Here is a 25,672-nt window from a genome sequence, read left to right as displayed (position 1 = left end):
CAAGTTTCAGCATGGGCTTCGCGGATTTTTTTTAATTTTTTTTTTCCATGTGTCTTTTGGCCTGAGGAATAAGCCGAGCCCGCGGGTTGTGCGGCCGGGCGGGCACACGGGGCGTTGTGCTGGCCCCTGCGCCCCCCCCCCCCCCCCCCGCTTATCGTGAAAGGAAAATTTAATCCAATTAAGAAATTAAACGTTGGGTGTTTAAAAGTGACAAATTTGAAGGGGGGGGGGGGAGCGAAGTAAGATTTCCAGGTCATTGGTTAACTAAAGATGGTTTGGAGAAAGAGCTCGGGAATAAGGCGGGGGCAGAGGGAAGGCAAGAGGGACCTTCTGACACGGCAAAGGCTTGTGCCTCTCTCGGAAATTTAAACTGGTTTTTAGGCTCGTGAAATCTTCTTGAAGTTGCGCATTTATCTCGGGAGGCTGCGCGCTGGCTAATCTTCTCAAGGCATGTCCTGGTTTTTTGTAACGTTACAGTATCCGAGGTCCTTTTAACCTAATTTTGTAACAAAGATAATTTCTTGTTATGTAAGTTACTGTTCTGAGTGATTGCTTTGGGTCTTGGAGATCGTCCTTAACCGGTCTCCCCTGTGCCACAGAAACTGGAATTATTTACTTCGTTATCAGTTCTTGAAAGAAAGCCTCGCTCAACGGGGAAAGGCTGCTAAGGTACTACAGGAAAATAGGGTCTTCCTGTTCTTCTTGCTAGAGAGTTAAATCTCTGGTCATCCCTGGTCAGAATTGACTTCAGAGGTTTATGTTTATGTACAAATCCGATTTCCCCCCCCGTTCGGACTTACAGGGGCGAGGTGCTTGGTTCCTGCACGCAGCCCTGGCTTCCCACAAGTGGCAGGCTGCTGATGCTCGCTGCGAGAATTTCCCTCTTCGCTGACAACAGTTCCCCCAGACTGCCCCGTGCTACAGCCAGAAGGCACCAGGTTGGGCGGCCTCGTTTTCTTTTCCAGCGGAGATTCATGCTATACAACAAGGAAGGCAGTATTTTATTTAGTGGGATATCAAGTTTTTTCTAGTACAGAGTGATTTTTTTTGTTATATTTTCTTTGGAAGGTGGGTTATTCTGAGGGAAGCCTGAAGCCCTGTTTATCAGAGAGGGGCAGTCTGTTCTCATAAACAAGCAAAGGAGCAAAATACACCCCGGTGTTACTCCGTTGGGACATGCAGTCGTCTGTCGGGACATGCAGTCATCCGTCGGACCTCGTGGCCTGCGCTGGCTAAATCCAGCAGCAGCGTCACGAGCAGCTCTGGTGTTTTGGAGTTAAAAAAGGGGTGGGAGCGTGCTTCCAATTCCAGGGATAAACTATAGGCGTTCAGGGCAGTTGATATTTATTTTGCTCTGATTTTGCAAGCATGTTGCGATTTGAAGTGCTAACTTTCCTTCGGGAGTGTAAACGTTAGCATTCGCTGCTGGTGCTTTTTAAGCTGAAGACTGTTAAGCTGTTCAATGGAGATTTGTTGGCCAAAGCAGCAATGGGAAGGGCTGCGTCCCTCCGTGAGCCGGTCTGTGCCGTGCTTTTGGAAAGCACAGATGTGTATGGCATTTTCTGCCCCAAATCTTTTCTTTCTTTCTTTTTTTTTCCCCCTCTTGACTCCCAGCACCCTTGTGTTGAGTGACCCGTAGTAGCTAGGGATTGTGGTGTCCGGATGTATTTGAACATGAAGCAGTCCTTTTAAAGCCATTGCAGGAGATTCGGTCAAGTCACGTCATTTGTACCATCGGAGTAGGAGATGTAAGCTGGTTAATTTTAATGACTTTATGACTTTGCAAGACCTGAAATCAAGCAGGTACAAGAATGCGTCGCTCTTCGCTTAGTAGCACGTTTGAGCACGGATTGGCATTCTGCATCAGAAATGGAAATGTTAGGGTTTCTTGCAGTCTTTTATCCTTCTGAATAAAGATGGAAATTCCGAACTAGGTAAAGAAACATATGGTTTTACCAGAAATGATTTCCTAGACTGATCAATTACTCGGAGATGTAATGAGAAATATACTCCACAGGGAGAGGAAGGAGGGGTTGCCATTACATAATACCCCTTGGGAGAATTGCTGTATCGCATAATGAGGTTGGTGATGGAGCATTTGGGGAAAATGCCTATGGATAGGAATTTGTTCTTCAGATTTCCATAAGCAAAACATATTACTGAAAAATAGGCTTGTTAAAAGCAGGGCTGATATGTTAGTAGGTGGGTGCTTTGCCTCTATACACATTTCTTTTGTTCTCATAACTACTATGTAAGAGATTGGTAACCGTAAGATTAAAACATCCACAAAATGAGAGATGCTAGTGAATAATTTCCTTACTTATTTAACGCCAAGGGTAAACCATTAAGGGCTCGTGTTCTGTTCTAGGCTTCGTTAAATTACTTCTGTTTACCTATTGAAAATAGGTCCTAAGGAAGATAAAATCTCTAGGCTTAATGGTGTAAACACGAATGACCTTACCCTCAAGCGGGTAAAAATGAAATATATAGAAATGCCTATACGTGAGGTTGTGGATTCAATAAAACTTGGTAGCTGGATGCGTGTTTTCAGAATCCTCGTAATATCCTCAGGATTTCCTAGGAGCTGCCTTTCAGGTGGAGAAGAAAGCACTTGTTAAAAATGACTTAAATACAGCCTTACATTTTGAGTAGCAATTGCCTTAAACAGGAAAATCATTCATTTCCACACACCTGCCCTGCAGCGTTTTTCACGCTCGGAGCCCCGAGCAAGCGGTCAGCCTCGGGGAGCGCGGGCCGGGCTGCCTGCCCCGCGCAGGCTCGGAGGTGTTAAAACCAACAGAGGAAAAAGGTGAACGATCTTAACACCTCTGTCACTGCTGGGGAATTTGCCTCATTTGAGTCGCTCATGTAAGACCCCAGCGCTGGTGATGCTAGTGATTTTTCGAATGGCTTGCCCAGCTTTTGTCCCTGGAGTTCGGAACGCGTTCCAGCTTTGCGGGTTCCTCGGAGAATCGCAGTGACCCCTGACGGTGGCGCCGGTAATCGAGGCAGGTTTGCACAGCGATCACGATTTTTAGGAAGTTAAAGGTGCAATGGCTGTTTTGAAGCCCAGGCCCCGATTTCAGTTTCATTGATAATATTTAGCAGTATTTCGTGTGCCACCGTGTGGCTGCCAGCGCACATTGCAGCTGATGAGGCGTGGCTGGCTTTCGTAGGACGGTCGTGATTTTAGTGTCTTCTCGATGGTTTTATTTTCCGTCTCGGTTTAGTGTCGGGTATCTGTCCCGATTCACCTGACCCTGACTCAGTTGCCAGATCCTGATCACTGGAATTGCAGAGCAGAGTGGCGGCCGCTCACTGCTGACCCGCGCGTTGCTTTCAAAGTTTGAGGCAGGGCTTGGCTTTCCAAAAAGGTGGAAAATGGTGCTGGATTTAAGCACCGAGAGTTTGCATCAAGGAATTAATGACGTTTCTGCACCCTGTAGAAAAGGTCACCGTCAAGGAAACTGGAAATATATGTGACTGATACCGGTGGAAGGACTTGATTGCCGATGGTGACGCTGGGGTGGGAGTCTTCCCCCCTGCCCTGTCCCATCGCCCGGCCAGAGTTTTACAGACACTGACCCCTGCGCTAACCATCCCACAGGCACGGGTTAGCATCAGAGCATCTCTCAGGGTAGCTGATGTCGTTTTAAATGGTAAGAATGGCAACCTGTGATCGTTGGTTCTTGTAAACTTAAACTAGAATAGTGCTGTTGACATGGATATAGAAAAACAGGTTGTCCAAAACATCCATTTGTACCTTATAGGCCTGCGTTGAGCGGGTGAAAGATAAATAAAATGTGTATTCTTTAATGCTATAAAAATAAACCTTACTTTTTGGTGGGTGGTAGGAGAAGAGTTAGAGTTTACATGAAGACAGCATTTCAAGGTGGCTGTTTATGTTGTTACCAAAAATATTTCTAGCTTGCTTACAAAATGAGATTTTTTTAAAAATATTTTCAATTTTGAAAGTACTCAGCCTAGCTTACGTTCTTGTGGAAAAAATGTTACAGTTAAATTGCTGTGGAAGGTAGCGACAAGATTTTTAATATTAAGTTAAAGCAAGCTGGGTACGTCGTTTGCCATAATGTTTCTGTGGGGGGTAAAAAACATCTGTACGTGGATGCTGTTTCTGCAGTAACTGCTATACCGAAGGAGAGTCGGGGACATAATGGGTATAAACCTTGGGGTTTTTTCCGTGGAATAATCAACAATAAAAAGCGTTTAGGCTATTAAGATACCTGCAAGTAGATCCTTACTCCGAGGCTGTAGGTTATAAGTTATAGTATAGTCTGCCTTCAGAATGGTTGGAAATCCTTCATAAATATCTCTTTAGCACACACCTTCTGTCTCCCCGGATGATCGGCTCTCTAGCAGAGAGGGGGTACTGTAATCCTTTTATGTTACTACTTCAGCGCAGATTACGCAGCAAGAAATAATTAGGAGATGAATTTTCACCTGTCACGGCCGATAACGGATAACCTCGATACGGTGACAGGGCTAGGAATTCGGGGAGCGGGAAGGTGTTTAACCCTGTAGTGATTGCTGCGGGGACCAGGCAGAAAATGGTTGCCAGAACATGACCTCCCTGCTTGCTGTCAGGAGAAGGGAGAGGCGCGTTAGTCTTTCGGCTTCCTCGCCTCCCGCGAACGCTTTGCCTTCATCCGCGAACGTGCGCTGTAAAATTCGCTCTGTGCCGCAACGGTGCCACACGCGCCTCGTGCTAATCAGCCCCGAGCAGACGTCGGAGACCTTTGTAGCCTAGTCTTTTAATTCAAATGCAGTTCTGTTGCTTTTCATGATTTCAATTCCCAATCTGACTGGTATTCCTAGTCTGCTAGGGAAAGGAGCAAACTAATGAAGATGGCTTCATTAGGCAGAGTGCAATTTAGCCCTTGCTTCTCTCCAACAAATGCAGCTGAAAAACATCCCAGAAGTAACTGTGCTTTTGGTCTTCAGAGAAAGCAGAGCTGAGGTGTTTCTGCTCCCTTTCAAAATTAATTACTAGCACGCATCAGGTGAGCTTAAAACTGTAGCCTGTGATCTAAGACAGTGAAGGTAAATGGGAAGGAAAAAAAAACCACACCACCTTTCCCCCTCTGCTTCTTTTTTATTTTTTTTCTTTTGTGCTGAAGCTTAAATCTACAGTCTGTTGAAAATGTAATGGGAAACCAGCCTACAGAAAATGCCATTATTCATATCATCCCGAGCTCATTTATTTTATCTGCAATAGTAATGATAAGACAGGCTGCTTGGCAATGCTGATAAGCTGAGAAATATCTTAGAGCTATTTGTAAAAGTTAAAGCAGATCTTGGTACTGAGAGATAGGGAAACTGATGAGCCTTTGGGCAATCTGCAGAGCCGATAAAGATTTTAATAGGAAGGCCTCATTAGGATTAGGGAGAAGATCTGTTATCTGGGATTTACACAACACAAACGGTGGGGCAACTTTAATTTTTGCTTCTTTGTGCATTAAATACTGTTGCTGAATGTGAAGCCTTTTAACTCTGATCTGGATCTCTTTGTACGTTCAAGGAGCTATCGCCAGCTGCTGGCTGAGCAAAGGTGGCAGGGCCGCTTGTGTGGGAATGCGCTTGCACGCGTGGGAAATGCCCGCCAGCCATCGCATTCAGGGGCTGGTCAGCTTTTGGAGGTGCAGAAATAGAGCTGTTGGCGGGTGTCTCGGCGGGAGGTGTTCTCGGTAGCGTCTCTTTTCTGTTGTGAACAATATTTCTACTCTTTTGGCCCTGAAGAGCATCTTTAGAAAGAAATTTAACCCGTTGCTGTTGTGCTGGTTCTCTTGATGGTGAGACTGAGTCGCTTGCTGGAGTGGATAGCTTGTCTGCCCAGTTCAGCCTAATGGGGTGCTAACCAGGTCCCACAGTGGTGGCTTTTTCGTTAGTCGTGATCACCGCATGGATAAAACCGTTGTAGGAGAGGAGCTGTCTGCGGTGCAGCCGGAGGGAGGACTGTGCCCCAGGTGGCCTGATCGCGTGGTTTGATGGCTACACAACAGGACTGATTTTAGCACCGCGTGCACTCTTACGTGTGTCATGTACAAAACGTTCCCTTTGTCAGGACCCTTGGTGTCTGCAAACCCCTATGGCATGGGCTCAGCTGTGGTGTTCCTCATACTTGGTGTGATACGTAAGGTGCATGTAAGCTGCTGAAAGAGCGTTAGTTTACCCAGGGCTTACAGATGTATTTAATATTTCTTCTCAAGGACCATCCAGGCTTTTTTTGTGGTTGAACTGGATTGTAAAGCAGGAGGAGAAGCCACGCTGGAACATTCTTTGGTTTGCTTTTGAGGTCTAAGCCGTGTTGTAACCTGATTCTGCTAACCTACAGTTTAAACCATTTTTACACACGGCTGATGAGGTCTCGTTGACCCTCTAACGCAGACGAAGGGCTTTGCTAGGCGATACCCGTGCTGGCTGTGAAGTGCCACCTGTGTGAGCACACCTGCCTTTGGGAGCTGTCTGGTTTCTTCCTTGCGTGGAGCACACGCGAGTGCAGGAGTCTCAGCTTCTCCCCCGTTGTCATGGCACAGACCAACTCCTCCCCTGCCGCTGGGTCAAATAACCCTAGCCGTAACTACAGCCACGTTGCTTCCGTGGAAGAGTAATAGTTGGAAAGTATATTCTCGTCTTTTCAGTTGTCTTTAATACACCGTAGTAGCCAAAACCCAAAAGGGAGCGCAGCACCGTGAGCCACGGAGAGGTCTATTCCAGACCGTAGCTCGGGATCTGCCGGTTTAACCGGTGGTTTCATAGGGCCTGGAGTGGACAGTGTGATGGTAGACTTAACTGCAAGCATTCCACCTTCCATGTGCTTCAGGAGCTTACTCGGAGCAGCTGCAGCTGTCATCCCCTCCCGGGCCCTCACCAGCGTGGAGACAGATGGGCAGGGCTGCGAAGAAAGCGCCCTGCTCCTGCTGCCCGGGACAGAAATAAATGTCTCGTGGCGGGTTGGTGTCAGTTCATTGCAGCTTGTTCATAACAAGACACAGTTTATGTGAGTGAACCAGCATGGCCTTCTAAAGAACTAGCGCTATTTGCACGTAACATGTTGCTCCAGCAAGGCTGCCATTTGAGAAGTTTCTAATATTTATGTTTGATATGAATGAAACTTTTTGTTTTGTCTGTAGACCGCAACGGAACTGGAGCTGACTCGTATCAGGAGTGCCTTGATAACAAGCAAGGTATGAGATCAAGTCTCTCCAACATGGGCACTTGGGACTGATTTAGCTTGATTTCTCGCAGCTGAATTGGTTGCTGTCTCTGTCTCTCTCGCTCTCTCTGTCTCCCTTTCCCTCCCCTTTTTTTTTCCCTTCCCCGCTGTCTCCAAGCCAATTCACTGTTAACAGTTCCATGTCAGCTAACCTGTTAGCTCAGGTTCTCATTACAGGTTTGTGATAAGGCTTCTCGTTTCTAGCACCCCAAACCCTCTGTTATTAAGGGAGGAAGTGGGAAGGTTGTAAAACAAAAGTAGCATGTGCACTTGGTTGCAGTTATCTTCTTCCTTGAGGTTTAGTTGCACAGCCAAGCTGAAAAATGTTAAAGTAAAAGCTGAGTTAAGGGAAGGCACGTGCTAGGCTGGGGTACCTTAATGCCGGACGTCCTGCGATAATCTGTGTGCCGACATGCTGACTCAGACTTGTCCAGCCTGCTGTCTTCTCCCGTGGCAAAGTTGGTAAGAGCTGGAAAAGCCTCCTGTGACTGATAAGGGAGGGATGATGGTGAGGGAGAAACCCGTTATCCTTTTACTGTAAGCACGGAAAGAAGAGTCACATCGGTAGAAATGACAATTGTAAAAGTAGCTCAGAAACAGGACCCAAAGGCAAGGTTATTGATTTTGTATTTAGAAAAAGGGTGGTTGTATTCTGTTCTCTTCAGATGTCCTCTCTGAGAACTGCAATCAGGAGTGCTACTCCATCGCCATAGCCATGTAGTGAGTGTTGAACCTTCTGGTAATCGGGGCGAACAAGCACCCTTCGGTCCCGAATGTCGTTCATGGTGAGCTGCAGTGTAGAGATGAGAGGGAATGCTTATCCTTCCCGGGTTATGGGCAGCGGCTCCATGTCAGCGTTTTACCCTGCTGTTGACCCAGATCTGTGACAGTAGCTAAAATGATCATTTGCTGAAATTCTGACACTTCTTGCATAATTTCCTAAAGTAGTACCAAGAAACAGAAAAGAACTGTCCCAATTTTGGTGCTTGGTTGGGTTTAATTTTCCACTGGTGTCTTCACTTTCAGTATCCATCAGTCAGTGTTATATGTGCTTCAAGTCAAAGCTGCCGTGAAGTGCATTCCCCTGCTCTTGTTGGGTTTGGGGTGGGGTTATTTGGGGGGGTGGGGGTTTTTTGTTTGTTTTGTTTCCCTCCTCTCAAAAAAAAAAAAAAAAATTACGTTGTCTCTCTGGTGACCTTTACGCTCATCTTTTTTCACTATTTTTCTCTACTGATTGTAGTAAATACCTAATCATTGGTAAGCTTTCATTTCAGAAGTTACAACTGGAAGACTAATGTGGAAGAACTGTAATCAATAATGGGGTTTTTTTTATTAGATTAAGTTTAAAAGTCTTCCAGACCAATGTAATTCAGGATGCTCCGTTGATAGATAGATAGTTTGTCCTTTGGGAGAACAGTTTTTTCCAGTAGCGTTTTTTAGTTGGCTGGGGGGATTTGTTCCATGTGACGTTTTGTAGAAAGCAATTGAGTTTCGGGTTTTAAAAAAATGGAGTATTCTCATTTTTGGAAACCAGTTGCAGCCCCTTTGATGTGCCAGTTCCCCTGGCTTCTCTGACCGGTGGTATTAAATGGCGTGTTATCCACCGCTGCCATTTGTCTGTCAGTACCCTAGATTTTTCTTGTAGGGTGGTTTTTGGTGGGTTTCTTTGTTGTTAACGTGTGAACAAGCTGTATCATTATAAGCGCTTCCAGTCCGGTATGAATTGGATCTGGTTTGGGTAATTTACCACGTCCATGCTACATCATCACGTTTAAAGCAACAACCTTTAAGAACGCAGAGGTTTAAAGGTAAAGGTATACACCGTAACTTGTAGTCAGTCCCTTACTGTCCAATCCCCGTTACATTTTGTGGGCGCGCAGTAGAGTTGAATCCACCATTTGCAACAACTTATGGAATATAGAATATATAGCTGACAGCAGGCCCATAATTCTGGCTGCTTTCTGTTTTGTTCCAGACAAACCACCACCAATGGCTGAAAGTAGCAGTGGCTCTTTAAGAGTATTAAATCTTCAAGCCACGTGAAATGCAATTGCCATGGCTGCTTCTTATAACAACATGCTTGTCTCCTAGAAATTATGCTATAATGAGGGTTGGTTTATATATTTTACCCCTTTCCTCATTAAAGTGCTATCTCTCGGAAGAAGCGCTTTGTGTCTTGAAATACTGCGCGGTTAAAATGAAGGCAGGTTTATAAGGATTTAATGTACTTGGGAGCCAAGGTTTTGCAGCTTTATGGCAAAGATGTTTTAACAAAGGGCTTTCTGGTAAGGGTGTGCTGTATTTTAGTCAGGCAGTTGCTCAAGGGAAAATTTTCAGTGTGAGCACGTCACGGCAGCAAGGAGAAATTCAGAGGGAAACAGGCCTCTGAGATCCAGTTGCCGTCTTGGCTGATATTAAGTCTTAATTCTTTGCAATTTCAAGCCCTGAATTTTTTTTACCTCTTGGCTCAAGGAAGCCTTGCTCTTGCGCCATGTCATGCAGCAACACGAGCGGGTCATTTAGGTTTCTCGTTTTAGTGCTCAAGGCAGGGTGCAGGAGAGCGTGCCCGGGACAGCCACCGGTGGCATTATTCACACCTTCTCAGGACGGAGCTTGCTTTTTCAGCCTGTGATCTCCAATATTCATTATTAAAATCATATCCTGAAAGCAAGACTTTCTGAGTGTTTGGGGCTTGGAAGTGAAGAGGGCAGCAGTTCGGAGCAGTTGCCCATCCACCGCGGCAGAAGACGTGTCCTGGATCTGCCTGTTTCTCTGGGATACAGTTAATACCCCGTGGTTTCCTGAGAGCCGAGGGGTTCTGCCATGGAAAACAGGTATAAAATTACAACCAGACAAAGTTGTTGCTGGAGCTTCTCAATAGGAACTTGCTGTTTTTATAAATAAAACAATTCTGTTTTAAAGGTTAGGCAATGAAAAGCACTTAGCTAGAGCCTTGGTGGCAGCCAGGAGACATAACCTCACGTCCTTGACACAGTGCGTAGAGAGATGGTCTTGGAAACCAATTCCGAGTATTTCATGGTATCATTTGTAGCGCCTTCTCTTATCCGTAGAAAATTGTGTTTTACTGTGCTTCAGCGGTCTCCTCTCCACCCCCGTGCCCGCAGCTGGGCTGGTAATGGGTATTTTGCCCTGCTGGGCTCTAGCTTCCCAAGCAGAGCTACAGGTTCCTGCTAGAGGAACCCAATACCTTTCACTTTTCCAACTTTCTCTTTCTTGCAGAGTATCACGGTTCTGTGTTATTTCCCCACAGATGAATTAGTTGATATTTTTCCAAGATGAACGTGGTTTCACCTTTCTGATGGCACTATTGACTTCCTAGGAATCTTTATATTTCTTTTCTGGTATTTTACACCACCTCCTAAATTCAGTACTGCTTATTGATTTTGTTAGCTCACCTCTAGAGGGAGGACGAATGTAATTTGGAGCAACGTTTGGGAGCAAGGACGGGGGTAGTTCATCTTGACAGCGATCAAAACTAGGCTGCAGTCGAGGCGATAGCAATGCCTCTGTCCTGGGGTTGTGGAGGACCGAGTGCTCCTGCCCTGGGTATGTGCTGCGAGCGGATCTCGGGCGGGTTGCTGAGCAGTCATCGCGGGGATAGGGTGTCTGTAGGATCAGGCTTGATTTTGAAATAGTGGCTGTGAACTGCAGACTTTTCATCCTGTTACCCGTCCCCTGGGCCACGCAGTCCCAGTGTGTGTCATCTCCTATTAGTCTTGATGCAGCCAACGACCTTGTTTGTGCGAGCGCATTAAGCACAACATTAATGTCTAATTTGACTACTTTGAATTCAGGCAGGCTGTAATCAATCACCTGAACTCTCTTGACAGTGAATATGGCTGGGTGGGATAAGGAGAAGAGATAAAATGCATGCTTGGGCCAAAACTCGAGGAAATCGGAAGACTGCTTGTGAGCCTGTGTAGCTGATGAAACTGCAGCTGTAGGTGGAAACGGGATCTTCGCTGGAAAGCAACGGCTGCAAAAGCAAGAAATTTGTGGTCTTTGTAGAGGTCTGTTCAACCTTCTTCCCGCCTGTGCAAGACTGGCAGGGTCAAGGAGACCGCCAGGATAGAGAGGCACCTTTCCGAAGGTGTTACTGGGAGAACTTCTAACCTGTTCCCGTTTCTGGATCCCTTCTGAACCCCAGCAAGATTAGTTTCAGGATGGCAAAGATGAATTATGAGGTGGATAAATAAAAATGGCAGGCTGGCATGGCTGGCTTGAAAAGTGCGGTCAAAACAGTTCTGTCACCGAAGATGTTATTTCCATTAAATGTTTTGAGATTTAATATTGATTTCAGTGAAATTAGCCTTGAAAACAGATTTCCTCCGAACCTTTATTTTTATATATTTGTTTTGGAGCTACTTTAGGAGGTGGAAAAATGAAACTTTTGCTTCAAACAGTTTTTATGTTTTGAAATTGGCTTTTTTTAAACTGTATGAACAGTTTTAAAAATATTATTTATTATTTGTATTCCAGTCATGCCTGTGCACTCTAGTTATGGGCTAAACGTCATTTGGCTAACCGCAACGCAGACTGGGGGGGGATCAGTTTCTGCCTGAAAAGGCTTTGGTTTTGTATTTCTGACTGGGGCTGCATTGATTGCCAGTGCCTACTTAAAAAAAAAAAAAAAAAAAAAAAAAAAAAACCAACAAACTTCTCATTTTACAATATGTTGGCTGCCTTTTTGTTTAAAGAATTATAAATACATCAGCAGATTTTCCACAAAAACACATATGCTTTCTTCCTGATGAGCATGATGACGCACTGAGAATCCTTGCAAGAGGCCTTGAATCTCCTTCAAGTAGAGGATAGTGCTGAGGTTGAAATTGAAATTTTAAATAACTCTCATCATTAAAAAAGATGCTGGTGGGGCCTTGTTAGCAGAAGAATTGCCATTTTCTGGCTAATTTTTTTTGCCAGCATGGGAACAAAGAAAGAAAGGAGGAGGCAGAATAAAAGCCTGTGTGAGTGTACGTACGGAGGCTGCGGCTCTCTAAACTGGTAATGGTATCTGGAAAGAGTCCAGGCTGTTGTAAATATGAACTTTTGTCAATATTCCCCAAGCTTCTTTGGACTCTAGGGTGGGCTTTATTAGCTGAAGGTCACACCATTGTGCTGTCTCCCTCTCCTGAGACCTCTGATACCTTCCTGAAAGGACAGCCCATTATCCCTGGGCTTAGAAGCCAGCTTTCTCTTCAGTGGCGCTGAAGCTGATAAGCTTAAGAGGCATATTTCATCCCCCCACTGCTGCTTTCAGGAGACAAACAGTGTTTATCGTTCCTGATTAATTCCAGTTGAACAAAAAAATAAAATAGGAGGCATGTGTGTGTGCACACGTGCACGCACGCAGAGAGACACAGGGTTGACTTTTTTTTAGGCTGGTCTTCTTGCGTAACGTCAACTCGCCGCAGCGAGCGGCGTCTGGTGCTGCCTCTTTGTTTTTCCTAGGTGCTGTGTCCGAAGATTGATTTAGTAACATGAGAGGATCCTGGGCTGCGATCAGTGTAAAGAGAAAGGGGTGGAAAGGGGGACGGGGTAGCAGCAGCCTGAGCATCGAGGTTGGAATTGATTTCTGGCAATTAAGCATTAAGGTCTGCGAGAGCAGGACCACCCGCTGGGAGAGTGGCTTTCCATCACCTGCAAAAGATGAATGGCCCGAGGAGAGAGAAGGGCAGGGATTTCGTACTTGGCTACCTGAAAAGAATCATAAAAACACACTGTATCTCGCGTCTGTATCTTGCAGCCCTGTTCATCACAGCTGAATCCCTTTGCTGGGAATTGTATGCAAGAGAGTTGGAGGATACAAACGCCAGTTGCTTCTGCTGCTTTGGTTTCTCCATTTCTCTCTTTGGATCTGGCTTGAAATTTGTCAGGAGGTGTCTTGCGGATTTTCTTGTTACGACTGTTTCAGTAGAAATGTCTCCCATACGTGGCTCCCAGTGTCTTAGGGTTACTTTTTCCCTCGTCCTGAGATCCAGAGTATAGAATGCAATGGATAACACGCTGTCCCTCTGAGCGCTCCTGCAGCTCTGTACAATGCCCAGGCAGCGTGCCCCGGTGGCTGCGGCACCCAGGGCTGTCTGCTGCGCTCCGGCACGGCCTTGCTGGGCAAGACACCTCGCCTACCCGTGCCTGAGGTTTTCGAGTGGGAAGCGAGAATATTGGCACTGTGTACAGTCCTGTTCGCTTGGATGACCGTGTCGCTGCGGCCCAAGTTAGCTCTCTTGCAGAGGGCTCTGTATTTCTTCCCGCTTTGTTGTGTTGTACTTCCCAAAGTTGGGGAGTGAAAGAAGAGATCGCACATGGCTGAAAGGAGCTTGTTGATACCTGGACCAGAGGAGATGATATTTCACTCCCTAAAACTCTAAATTTTTCAGCCTTTAAAAAAAAAAAAAAAAAAAAAAAGTAAAAATGAGAGCTGTGGTGTGTGAACTGCTTTCTCTCACTTTGCTTTTTGTTCATGTTGAACAAATGGGCCCTGACAGCAGGTAAGGGGGCTCTGCCCCCGCCTGCGTTGCAGGGCTGCTGCTCGGGCGGCGGTGCACCAGATGCTGCGCCGGACAAAAGCAAATCAGCTACTTAACGTCTGTTGCATCAAATCTTTGTTTCACTTGCCACGTGAGCCACGTTTAAACCAGATTCTTGGTACTCAGGCTACAACTAACTTCATTTCCTTTGCCAGAACAGACAGAGATAGAACAATATTAAACACAATTTTACAGAACCATGTTTGCTTCTTGCCAGTGAGGACCATGTTTAAAGATGGATTTTGCTATTACGGCTCCAGCGCTAGTGTAAACAGGGTCTAATGGGAAAGGCTGTAAAATAATAGGGCTATTGGTCATCTTCAGGGGGAGAAGGAATTTCCATAACACATTTCAAACTGGAATAGACCCGAAGCTTCGGCTGATGAAACACAACAGGCGTTTCTGGTTTAAAATATAGAGAGAGGCATGAAATGGGAGTGGTGGGCCTCTAATATTATTTTTTTCAAAGGTAAACTGCACAAGCCTGTGTGAAGTGGGGGCACTTATTTACTTTTGTTTTCTGGATTGGGTTAAACTTGTCATTCTTCACATAAAATAGAACACAGGTTTTAAATGAGAACCTCCTTAAATATACCACGGACTGCTTCTTAAGGGCAATGTAGATTTGAGGGAGAAAATTACTTCGAAACTTTAGCGAAAGGTTCTGAAGCTACATACGTGGCTCTTTCTCCAGACCAGTTAACGTGGTGGAAAGATGTTTATTAGTCCGGCAGTGCACTGTAGACTGCAGTAGGATACGTACTTGCTCGGCCCCCGAGTTTGGTGATAAGTGAAATGTTAATATGTGCTTGGCAGAGCAAGCTCTTAATTTCCCTTAAAATGGAGGGGGCAGAAATTACCTCATCGGACAAGATGCCTTTGGGCTACTGCCCACCACTTGTCTAGGTATGTCCCAGACAAGATTCATTTACTCAGTGTGGACGGATTATTTCCCTTTCCCTCCCTGACTCTGGTCTGTGGTAGCTGTAAGCAAAAGAGCTTTCCACCTCCCCTATCGCAGGAAGCATTTTAGCTCTTGTTGAAATATGAAGCTCTCTTCCTTTATTAAAATTAAGAACCACTTTCTCACATGGCAAAGTGATAATAAAGACTGAAATTGGATCTATAACTTCATGAAAAGAAAGAGAATTTTTTTAAAGACAAATCATGCACGGTAATACCTCCATTGTTCTCTTGCTATGTTCTTTGTATTGCTTAACTCCCTGCGAACAAAGAACCCATAACTGGAATTGTAAAAATAATCCAGGCATTTAAGTCAAAACTCAAAAGGCCCTTGGGAAGCTCATGCAAAGGTGTGCCCTAGAAATGGTGGTTTATGAATTGTCTGAACAGGTTTGAACATCCTGGCCCTGAGGAAATCTATGGGAGTTTTGCCACTGACTGCAGCGAGGTCGGGATTTCGCACTTGGCGCTTTGTACGTACTACCGGGCATTGAGCAGAGCCGGCTTTCAGTCTTTGAGAAAGTCTGACTCCCTCCTCGCAAGCAGGCGGGAGATTTTCTAGTTGGTTGCACTTGTGAATTCTAGTTAAGGGAATTGCTTTTGGTCCCCCCCATCTTTGTCGCTTACTTAAACAAACATGCAAACTGGAAACACGCACTTGCTCGAGCTTCAACAGCGAGTGCCTCCTGAAGATCTCTTGTTACTGATCTAGAACTTAAACTTGTCGGGAAAATGGTTTTAAGCTAAGGTTCAGCCCTGCTTAAATGAAACCATTTGGGCAGAGAGATGGGGAATTTTATTCGCAGTTGCCGTTCAGATGTCTGAACCCAGCTAGTTTGAAGTATGAAGGTTCGTTCTCTGAGATTGAACACAGAGCAGTACGGAGGTTGTATTGTAAATTGAAGCAATGTGTACTTCTTCACCAGTTTATTGCAAAATATAAGAAGTTTTTAAAAGTACAGGTCTATCCAGGGTCAAAGTCACTGGGAAAGGAAGGTACTTAAATGAACAGTGAGGGAATGAGTCCAAAATATGCGTGCAGATTCAGCTAACCGAGGCCCTTTGAAACCCGCTTGACCCTAGAAGTTAGCCCTGTTTGAGCAGGAGGTTGAGCCAGATGACCTCTCCAAGTCCCACCACTTAAGTGACTCTGTGGTTCTCCGGTTAGATGTCTCATGCCTGCCAGGGTGTTGGAGCAAACCACTGGATCGCCTGACCCTGATCATTGTAAACATGGACATCATCTTCCTCTATCGCGTCACAATCCCAGGAGAGGAGAGGAGAGTCGCCAGAGCTGTAGCAAATTCCCCTTTGTCCTCAGTCTTCCAAATTCGTGGTGCGGCGGCCAATGACGTCATCTGTTGTTTAAGAACTGCTGTTGGTGGAGTAAGCTCTGTATATAATGAAAAACAAAAAACAAAGCAACCGTAATCCCAAAAAACGTGATCCAGGGCTCCAAGAAAATCGGAATGCTTAAGTTACCTAATCATAGTTCTCCATCAAGAGAAAAAGTTCAGGAAAAATTAATAGAAAAAAACCTTCTAAGCTTTCAGCAACAGTATCCCATGGACTGTTGTCAAGCCAAAGTTGTCCCGCGAAGCTCAACAAACTGATTTCTAGTGAAGTTGTTTGTAATTAATACTAGTAGAACTTATATCAAAAAAGTGGACTGTGTGCCCTTCGTGTTACTATCAGTAGTTGGAAGGGAGACTTGGAAAGCTACCTCCTGTGTACAACACAAAAGTTTATTTAGGCTTCTCTGCCGCTCAGGGGATGGCAGAAATGTCGCAGTGGCTGAAAGATTGGCTTTAACTTCTCCGTGTGTAGCTGTGATGGAATGCGCAAAAACTTAGGAATTCCCCGAAGGTGCCTGGAGAGACCCAGCCGTGGGGTCAGCGGGAACGCGTGTTGGAAGCTGCTCAAGAGGGGCACGTTTCTTAGAACAGTTTGCAAAAAGTAACAATCACAACTCAGTATGGACAATTAGAAGATGTTAGAAGTAAATGGTTAATTTTTCCCGACTTTTTCTTGCCCAAACACAGCTAACAGATACTTCAAAAAAAAAAAAAAAAAAAGCGGGGGGGGAAGCTTGGTTGTTCCTCACTGTAGCTGTGTCTTGAGGGCTTTCCTTAATGAGCTGTCTCCTTCTGTCCAGTATAGAGAGAAAAACAAAAGAGTTGGAGACCTTCCGTTGTCCCCATGTGATTTTAATCTGATTCATTCATTCCTAATCATCTTGAAGGATTATAAAAACAAAACCTGTTCAATCTGGGTTCTTACTTCTTTTCTTTCTCTCCCAAACATCATTATTTGTTCTTTTATCATGTTGCATTTCTTTACCCCTGAATCAGCTGCCTTTTTTATTTTTTTTCTATATAACAAAAGTCGGGCGGGAGGGGAGGGGGGTGACGGGAGTGCTGCTTTCTTTGATTCGTTTGACACACAAGTGTTCCTTGGCCTTTCATACCGAGGAGTGGATGCGGCTCTTGAACAAATTGGACCTACTTGTTTGCTGGCCTAGGCCATCTTGTTATCCAGCCAGCTGTGTTTTGATCTTGGAGGGCCGTTTGAAGATTAAATTGAGACATCTTTTGTTACTATTAAGTGCAGTAATTAAATCAGCTCAGTGTTATTTAAGTGTGGAAGATGTCGCTTCGCTGGCCCATGGGTGCCTGAAGTTGCCATTAGACAGCTGTGTTGCTTCCAGTACTAATGATGAAGAGGTAGGAGAAAAGAGCCAAGTGCTCTCTAAATAATTTTCAACTCTTTCTGGGTTATGCCGGATCCCCTCCCCACCTTTTTGTGTGACGTTTCTCCCTCGTCTCTTCTCAATTCACGAAGGAGGAGGTTTTTGAGAGGGAACTCGGGCTTTTGTGGGTGGAGAGCTGGAAGCGAGCGCCCCGTCCTGAGCGGAGGGGTGGTGTGGAGCGGCGTGGGTGAAACGCGTGGCGGCGCGGCCGCGTTCCCCGCATCGGCAGCGGCTACTCCATCTCTGAGTTTGCAAGTTGTTGGCTCTGTGAACGACAAAGGAGGCTGAGCTAGCAGGATGGATGCAATAAATGAGCAGAGTTGGCTGCTTCCCCTCTGCCTTCCTCCGTAGGGGGGGTCCGCCAGTCAAGTCGAGCGCGGCGAGTGCGTTTGTTCCCGTGAGGGTCATTGTAATACAATTTGCTGGTGAAGACTGGCCTGACTGTGAAGTGGTGGCACCTGGGAGATGTGAACTCTGGCTTAGGCCAGGGCTGGTATCATTCAGAGGTCACCTGGGGCTTACCAGGGTGAGAGTCAGTTGCCCTTACCCGGCCCCCTTTGCCTTCTGCTTGCCGAGCAGATTGCTTTGAGAGAAGTGGCTGGAGGTGATGATTGGCAGCAGGGAGCAGGGCAGAGGGAAAGCGAGATCCTCAGTGGGAGAAGCAGGCCTTCGGAGGTCGAGTATGTTTTAATGCCGGGTTAAGTTGCGCAGCAGTGTTGGTTCATTGCTACTGGCAGCGCTGATCACTTGAGCATTGCCTTGCTCTTTCCCATCGTGCCCTTGAGAAACCCTGTCTTACCTCCTGTGCGCAGCTGAACATACGACTCGCTGCTCTTGTGGTTCCCGCAAGGAAATTCAGCAACTCTCACTTCTTGATAGGGGAGCAGCAGACAGGATCGCCCACAGCCCCTTTCGGCTCCCGTGCTGCCCGCCGAGGCGGAGCGGGGCGCTCCCTCCCCAAGCCCGCGCTCCAGCCTTGCTGCTGAGCCGCCTCGGTAGTCTGTCCTCCCGGATGGACCCGACGCTCCGGCTTCCATCTCCCGTAATTGCCCAGCAACATCTATTTGCATTGCTTTGTACGCTTCTGTGTTTTATAGAGGGGGAAGTGTATTTGCACTTCACGAGTGTTTTTGAGCTGTGGCAAGGGCAGAAGTATGGCAGATGGGTGGGGATGAGAGAATCGGGAGCATGATGAATCTGTTTTTCTTACCTTGTTTAAAATTGCCTGTTAAAATTCAGCAGCCGCACCTCCGATCAGCCTAATGGTGTCTGCCATGTTGCAAATACACAGTCATTAGTTGGTCCAATTCATGCATGCTGAGGTAGGAGGGTGATGTGAATGCAAAGGAGATGGAGAGAATAGGAGCTGGGGGGGCGGAGGAAGGAGGGGGGAAGCTTGGTAATACAGTGACAATGAAACATACGGTAGTCACACTGGAAAACTTTCTCCTTCATTAGCAGGGATCTGTTGAGTTTCTGCTCACATTAGGGTAATTAACACAAGTACAGATTGTTGAACATCTGTGCAGTTTAACTATATGGCCGGTTCCCAGGCTTTAAACAGGGCTGTGAGGAGCCAAATGCAAAGCAGTATGAAAAGCCCACACACTATTCATTTTACTGAAATTAGCATTTCTGGATGAAAGCTGATGTTGCACGTCGGCTATAAATTTTCTCTGGTCTGTTGCCAGGTTGGCTAATGATCTGAGGTTAGTGTTTGTTAATAATTTTTTAAAATTTGTTACTTTTAATATTCTGGAGGGGAAGTTTCTCTCTTGCTCTTCTTTTCTTAAAAGGCAAAACAAAAAGCAAGCAAAACAAAGCATACGGCTGTATTATGTCTAATGTGCTTCTAATCTTTTTCCGATGGAAACCCGGGAAGGAATTCCTGCTTCAGCCTCCATCGGGGGCTGTTGGCTTCGTGGAACCACCAAGGCTTTTTGATATTTCTGACCAAACTGCGGTTTTAATTTTCTAGCCTTGTAAATGCCTGGGAGGCTCCACGTAGGATGTGCTGTAGATAGGAGCTGTGCCAATAAAATGCAGAGTTTTGTCTGCGGGGTTACACACATCACCATCCCATAACTCTGTCTGTCTGTGTACATAGGGTTACCAGTATAAAGGTATGGCTGTATTTATGGAGAGCCGCCTGCGTTGATTATCCCAGAGGACGGTTGTTTTGCTGTGGCATCTTGAAGCTTCCTCCTTGCTCGTTTTTACCTTGCCAGCTGAGAGCATCTGGGCCAGGAGGCTTGACAGGCTCTTGAGCGTAAGGGCTAGCAGCAGCGCGTTCTCCGCAGAGGGCCCTTCACACCGCAATTACCTCTTAAGCCCTGGTCCATCAGAGCCAATGCTTCTTGGCCTTCAGGCTGTGTAGCAAGACCACTTAATACTTCAGGTTTTTTTTCATTCTTTTCCCCTGTGTGGATAGGGACAGGCCAATTTTTCCTTTAATGGATGATTTGTGAAGCCTTCTTCACACGGGTTTCCTGACACTGGTAATTCATGGTCATGTTTTTGATAGCGGATTTTAAGCATCTATTCACTTTGTACCTAGAAATTTTCACTGGAAAGTTCAGACCAATGGTTTCAACACACAACCATCCACAATTTTCTCTTCTTGATGTGATTCCCCTTGTGACTTTTTTCTAACTGTCCTCTGGTGGTTTGCAGCGCTCCCAGTTGTGTATTGACTTGGGTGTCCTGGCTGTGCCTATACTTAGGCCTGTGAGCAACATAACTGCATACCTGAATACACAAACACACCTGGTTTTGTATACAATTAAATTAAACAAATTTGTACCATGGTAGAAACTTTTTGTGACAGTGGCTGTGCATTTGAACCAAAGTGTGAAGGGTGTGCCAGGAACCACGAAACCTTACAATTCAAAAGTGCAGCATGCAGAGATCCTGTATCGTGAAGACGTTGGCATTTTTTCATTAGTCGTGCTATCTCTTTCACATACAGGTTCTAACATACGCTGAAATAGAAATAAAATAAAATAAAAAAAAAAACAAACAACAAACAAACAAACCAAAGAAACCAAAACCTGACCAGATTTTTTCCTCGAGTGGAATTGCTGTAAGGCGGATGGCCCTTATAGCTGGGACAGCGCTTAGTGCCTCGTGTGTCAGGGAATTTTGTTTTAATGGAGAAGACATTCATGTGTGAAGATAAGAAGCCTATCAACGTGCATAAAAATAATAATCCTCATTAGCACTATTTTGTCCCTGCTGTTTTCACTAAGCAAAAAAATTTTGTTCATGGTGGGTTTTTTTAATGTAATCCCTGTGGGCTGATGTGAACAGACCTGACCTTTGAAACCCTACTTAAATTTTAAAAGGTTTGTATATTTTTTTGTTTAATTGGGAAAGGAAGGGACTTGGTGGCTTGGAGGAAATGTAATTCTTGCCAAGAGCGCAGTGATTTGGTCCTTCAGTCCGCCTTCGGCTCCTGCTCTGTAACGCCTTACACTCCAGCCCAGGCTTCACCTTGGCGTCACTCGAAGTCGTTGGTGAAATTGTTGCCGCCGCACCCACCAGCTCCGCCACAGTCCGCTGACACACACCAGAGCTTGCAGAGCTTCGTATTCTGGGTGACCCAAAAACCTTCTGGGACCAAAATGCAGGCTTCAGATTCAGCCCCGCAGATGCCTGGGCTTCAGCAGCAGCATCACCCGCGTGCCTGCGAGGCAGCCCCGTAAACACTCTGCTCAATGCTCTGTCATTGCGGGATCACTTTCTAGGGTGAAGGTGTCCCCACAAGGCCGACTTGCTGAATCATATAAAACTGTGCAAATTTAGTGGTTTATTTTTGAAGCACTAATTTAGTTAATCTAGTCCAAAGGGAAACTCAGGCTGGCCTACTTACTCTTGTAACAGTTTTGCAGATGGTTATTTGTGTGTGTGCGCACGGGTGCACGCCAGCTTAGTTAGGAAAAGAAAAATGGTTTGAGTGAAATGTTTATCTACGTTTGATTTCTTACCCTTTCCATAAAGGGCGTCAGAAGGTGGCACGTCGCACGGTCACAAGGAGGGACACGTGTAGCTCAGAGAGCCCCTGCTACAAGAAGATGACGGAGGGCATTTGCCCTTTCAAAGAAGGGTGTGCAGCAAATGGAGCATTGAGATTTCCGCTGTGGTAGTCTTGCCAAAAGGGTCCTGACGCTTTGGTTAAGAAATATTTGTTTAAGCCTAAATTGAAGAAAAAAAATATTTTTTTCAAAAGAAAGCAGGGCATTTTACCTGCTTTTATACAATCATATCTTAAACCAATGAATTAGCCCCACATAGACAAATCTGTGGACAGAGCAAAAGAGTGAAAGAAGGAGGAAGAATTGTTGGAAGAGACTGGATCTCAGGGGGATGAGAGAGGGATTTTCTTAGGGACACTTCCCTCTTCTTGAGCATGGGTTTATGATATTCCAGAAGCTGTAAAACTGAAGAATGCAATGTATGGTTGGGGTAGGGGGGTGTTGACTTCTGATATTAAGAAGATTGCTCCAGCAGTTTAGGTGTTGGATGTATGTAAATGCAAGCATCAAAATATTCTCATGCACTGTTTGTCGTTCTCTGTGCTGATGGCAAGGGGGTGGGAGAGGGCCATGCTTACAGGTCTTTGAGACATGTTAGCGCTGCCTCCTTCAGGAAAGCGCAACATGAGAAATTGTTGAAATTAATCACAGCGTTACAGTTAAACAGTTTGGGTTTTTCCTGGGCTTGATGATAGTCAGTGTTACTTTGAGTACTGGCAGAATAGTGTCAAAGTCGATGAGGATGTTCAGCCTTACCGAGGTTAACATCTGCGCTCCCTCGATTTGTACCCGGTGTATCTCTGCTTGGATTTTGTATGGTGTCATTCTAGGAGAAGCTAGCTCTATACAGGAGAGTCATGCTCACGAAAAAAAATTGTATTCCTATTAAAACAAACCTGGGTTATTTTCACTAACTACTAGACAGAAACCAAAGTCACCTATTTGGGTATGGGGAACTGACCATAAAATTAAAGGGCTGCTATATCTGCAAATGGTCTGCCAAAACGAAACAAAATTTTCCCTTATTAATACCCCCACTCCACCTCAGCCCTACTTAAGAGCATTTCCCACAGACTGGACTTAAAATGCCTATTCTGTTCCTGAAGAGCAGAACATGGCAATGCAGCCAGAGAAGGGGTTTCAGAATTTTCTAAGACGGCAAAACTGCGGCTGGTGAAACAGAGCTGTCAGCCTCCAGTTACGTGTCTGTATCTGGGACTGCAAATGCTAATTTTGCTCGCAGTAGGACCACGGGTAATGATTTTTCTAACAGATTTTTCCAGCAGGTACCCTGTGTACCCCTCCCTGGCTGGGAGGCTGTAGGGCATGCACTGAGAAACGTGAGGACATCGTTTTGAAGGACTCCCAGAGTTTCCTTGGAGGTTTCATTTCATTCATCACCAGCCTAACTTCTGCGAAGCAGCAAATTCTCTTGTTCTCTTACATGATCACTTTGACTGGGTAGGTGTGTGTATTGAAACACCTAAAATAAGCTCAGAGAACTTGAGGCTGTTGCTTTAGCTAGGCTGCATATCCTCAGCCACCTCTCAGACCTTTATCAGACCCCAAACTGAGCGCGTCTTGCTAGCCTTGCAGTTGCGTGGTTGGAATTATCTCCATTGTGTAGATGGGAGCACTGAGGCAGATGTGAAATTACTTGCCACAGGCCACCTAATGCTGACAATAGACCACACAGTCCCTTAGCCGCCTCCTGTGCCAAAACCATTCTCTTGCGGTCTGCGTGTGGACAAAACAGAGTGGAGCGAGCGGAGAGTGGTATTTGTTGTGATAACAATGTGCGTTCGGTCCCAAAAGGCCGTCGGACAGGAACGGACACATTGCTGTGAAATCAAAATCGCCAGGAGATGCACAGAAGGAAAGGCTAAAATGGTTGTTGCCGTGCTCGTAGGTGGGCAGGGGAGCACGCAGGCGGTGAGATGAAGGCAGCAGCCTTAGCAGGGTCCGTCAGCCCCTGCGCCAGGCAGCCCATTTGCATTCTTCTGTCGGGGAGCTGGAAGCTGCCACCGAGCAGTTTATACTCCAGCCCGCTCTGGCCTTGAATTATGCATGACCAATTTATCATGCCCCCAGCTGAAAAACTAATTGTGTCCCTGGGATATATTTACTAGAAATTGTAGTTTGCTGTGCTGGGGTCCCCAGAGTGTCCGGCAGAGCAAATGACTGGGAAGTCGGAGCGTGTTCAGAACAGGGCTCCTGGCTCCGACGGAGCCACCATGCCGTTGATAGATTTTTCACTTCGATTGCCTTTCTGAGGGTTTCCCCCCTCCTTCCTATTTTTCTTACACTGCATTACACTTAATCGGGCTGCAGGAGTCCTTCCACTAGTCTTCAGTATTAAAAAGCACACCGATGTGCCTGAAAAAAAGGCAATTTATTCAGGAACTGCCAACCAGGTTGGGGGGAAGGGGGCTGGTTTCTTCTGTGTGTGGTTTTTCTTTTTTTTTATAAGCGCAGTGTGGCTTCATGTAATGTCTCCAATTACCGTGAACGTCCCCTCCCTCTCCAGGTCTAGAGTGATGAGATTCCCTAATTACTGTCATTTGAACGAGAGGTTGGGGAGGAGAGGATTTCTTTTCCTCATACTGAGCTCGTGGGGTGGGCTTAAGCTTGCAAATGGTATTTACCACCGGCTCTGGTGAAGGAGCATGGGATGCCCCAAAACGAATCTCTCAGCGATGAAATGCCAGCTGTCAGACCCGTATCTGGCTGTAAGCCCTCTCATAAGGTAGAGCTGAGCCATAAAGATCATAGGTGGGGGCGAGGTTTGACAGGGAAGGAGGTAATTCACTGATACATTAATCACCCAGCTCGTGTCTGTCCTCCCCCACTTGTCACGGGAGGAGGATGTCGAGGAGTTAAACACAATAAAGGAGTCAACAGTAACACGACTTCAGCGGCAGAGGAGCCCTCTGGAATCTTGCACTCCCTTTTTATTATCCTCCTTGTCCGATCTCGTGCAGCTCCGCCTAACAGGGTTTGCAGCCAGGAGCCCACGTCTCCGAGGATGGCGGGAGCCATGCCAGCCACGGTCCGCACGGCTCCGCCGCTGGCCGCGCGGGAAGGTCAGGCGGGAGGCCCGCTGCTCCCAGAGGCTGGGGGCCTGCAAGCTGGGGCGTCGGGGAGAGGGCTCGCTCCTCTCCCACGGTGGCCAGGAGCCTTTCTTACAGCCCCGCAGAAACGGGCTGGACGCTCGATAGCCGGGCCGTGCTCTCCCACCGCTTTAATGGGGTTCAGCGCATGTCCTCTTGAGGGGAGAGCGGTAGGAGGTTAATTGGGCTGGAATAAAGGTGCTGGCAGAGGTGCTTTCTTAAGTAAATTCAAGATGTATGAAGCAGTTTGTGGAAACTTTGCAGCAAGTGTGTGCATGGGAAGTTGAAAGAAGTGAAGGTGGTTTTATTTTATGGTGTTTCTGAATGTCACAGATCTGGATCAGCTTTTAAACATTCAAAAGCTCTCTACAGCTTCCTTCCTTCTAGTTCCCCAAATTTGTATTCATCATCAGTTCTCCAAAAAGATCTGGTGAAAAGATTTTGTTCAGGTGACTACATGTCTTGCTGCAGAAAAAGTAGAGCAGGTCTGCTGTGTGATGAAACCATGCTCCTTTTTGCTGAAATACGTGATACAACCAGCATAAACGTAGATTTGAAGCTTGTAAAATCATATCAGAGAGAAGGCATAAACAGGTTTTCCCTGAAAGCAGCTAGCCAGAGCAAAACCAAGATTACGGAGTTCAAGGTTGGCAAGGACTACCAAATCAGGACTACCCATACTGTATCTCCTCAAACCCTGGTGAACTGGAAACGGGCACCAGTCTGGAGATGGTGTCCTTGCAGGATCCAGGCCTGTAAGGTTGCTTTGCTCCTTTCAGCTATTGCATCTACTGATGTCCAAAGGACGGTGGCCTGGTCATGCAGCCCGGCGGTTCCGTGGGTCTCTGTGCAGAGAGGCAAAGGACGTTTTTAAGCTGAGTTGTACAGAGTATGTTACAGTCTGTTTTTCTGCAGGGTGTTGTAGCACTTAGGAAATCACTGTGCTTGTGAGCAGCAGGGAGAACGCAAGAAGGGCAGACTGGGAGACAGGCTGGAGAACGCTTTCACGTCGCAGCAGTTGTACCATTACG

The 25,672-nt window shown here is 46.1% G+C and overlaps 1 protein-coding gene across 17 annotated transcripts in view; it reads left to right on the top strand.

Moving 5' to 3' along the window:
- Positions 1-25,672, top strand: part of FBRSL1 (fibrosin like 1) — a gene marked incomplete at its 5' end in the record, with an annotated part of 551,881 nt that overhangs the window by 442,485 nt on the left and 83,724 nt on the right. For 13 of the 17 annotated variants that reach the window (XM_082325250.1, XM_082325243.1, XM_082325238.1 and 10 more), the window contains one exon: positions 7,152-7,205. The exons of the other annotated variants lie outside the window; for them this stretch is intronic. In XM_082325250.1, the coding sequence (XP_082181376.1) occupies positions 7,152-7,205 (54 nt within the window). The remainder of the gene's footprint in view (positions 1-7,151; positions 7,206-25,672) is intronic. 17 annotated transcript variants of the gene reach the window in all.

This window comes from Platalea leucorodia, assembly GCF_965183815.1.
Source record: "Platalea leucorodia genome assembly, chromosome: 12".
In the NCBI taxonomy this organism is placed as follows: Eukaryota; Metazoa; Chordata; class Aves; order Pelecaniformes; family Threskiornithidae; genus Platalea; species Platalea leucorodia.
This window is presented reverse-complemented; position numbering and strand designations above follow the sequence as displayed.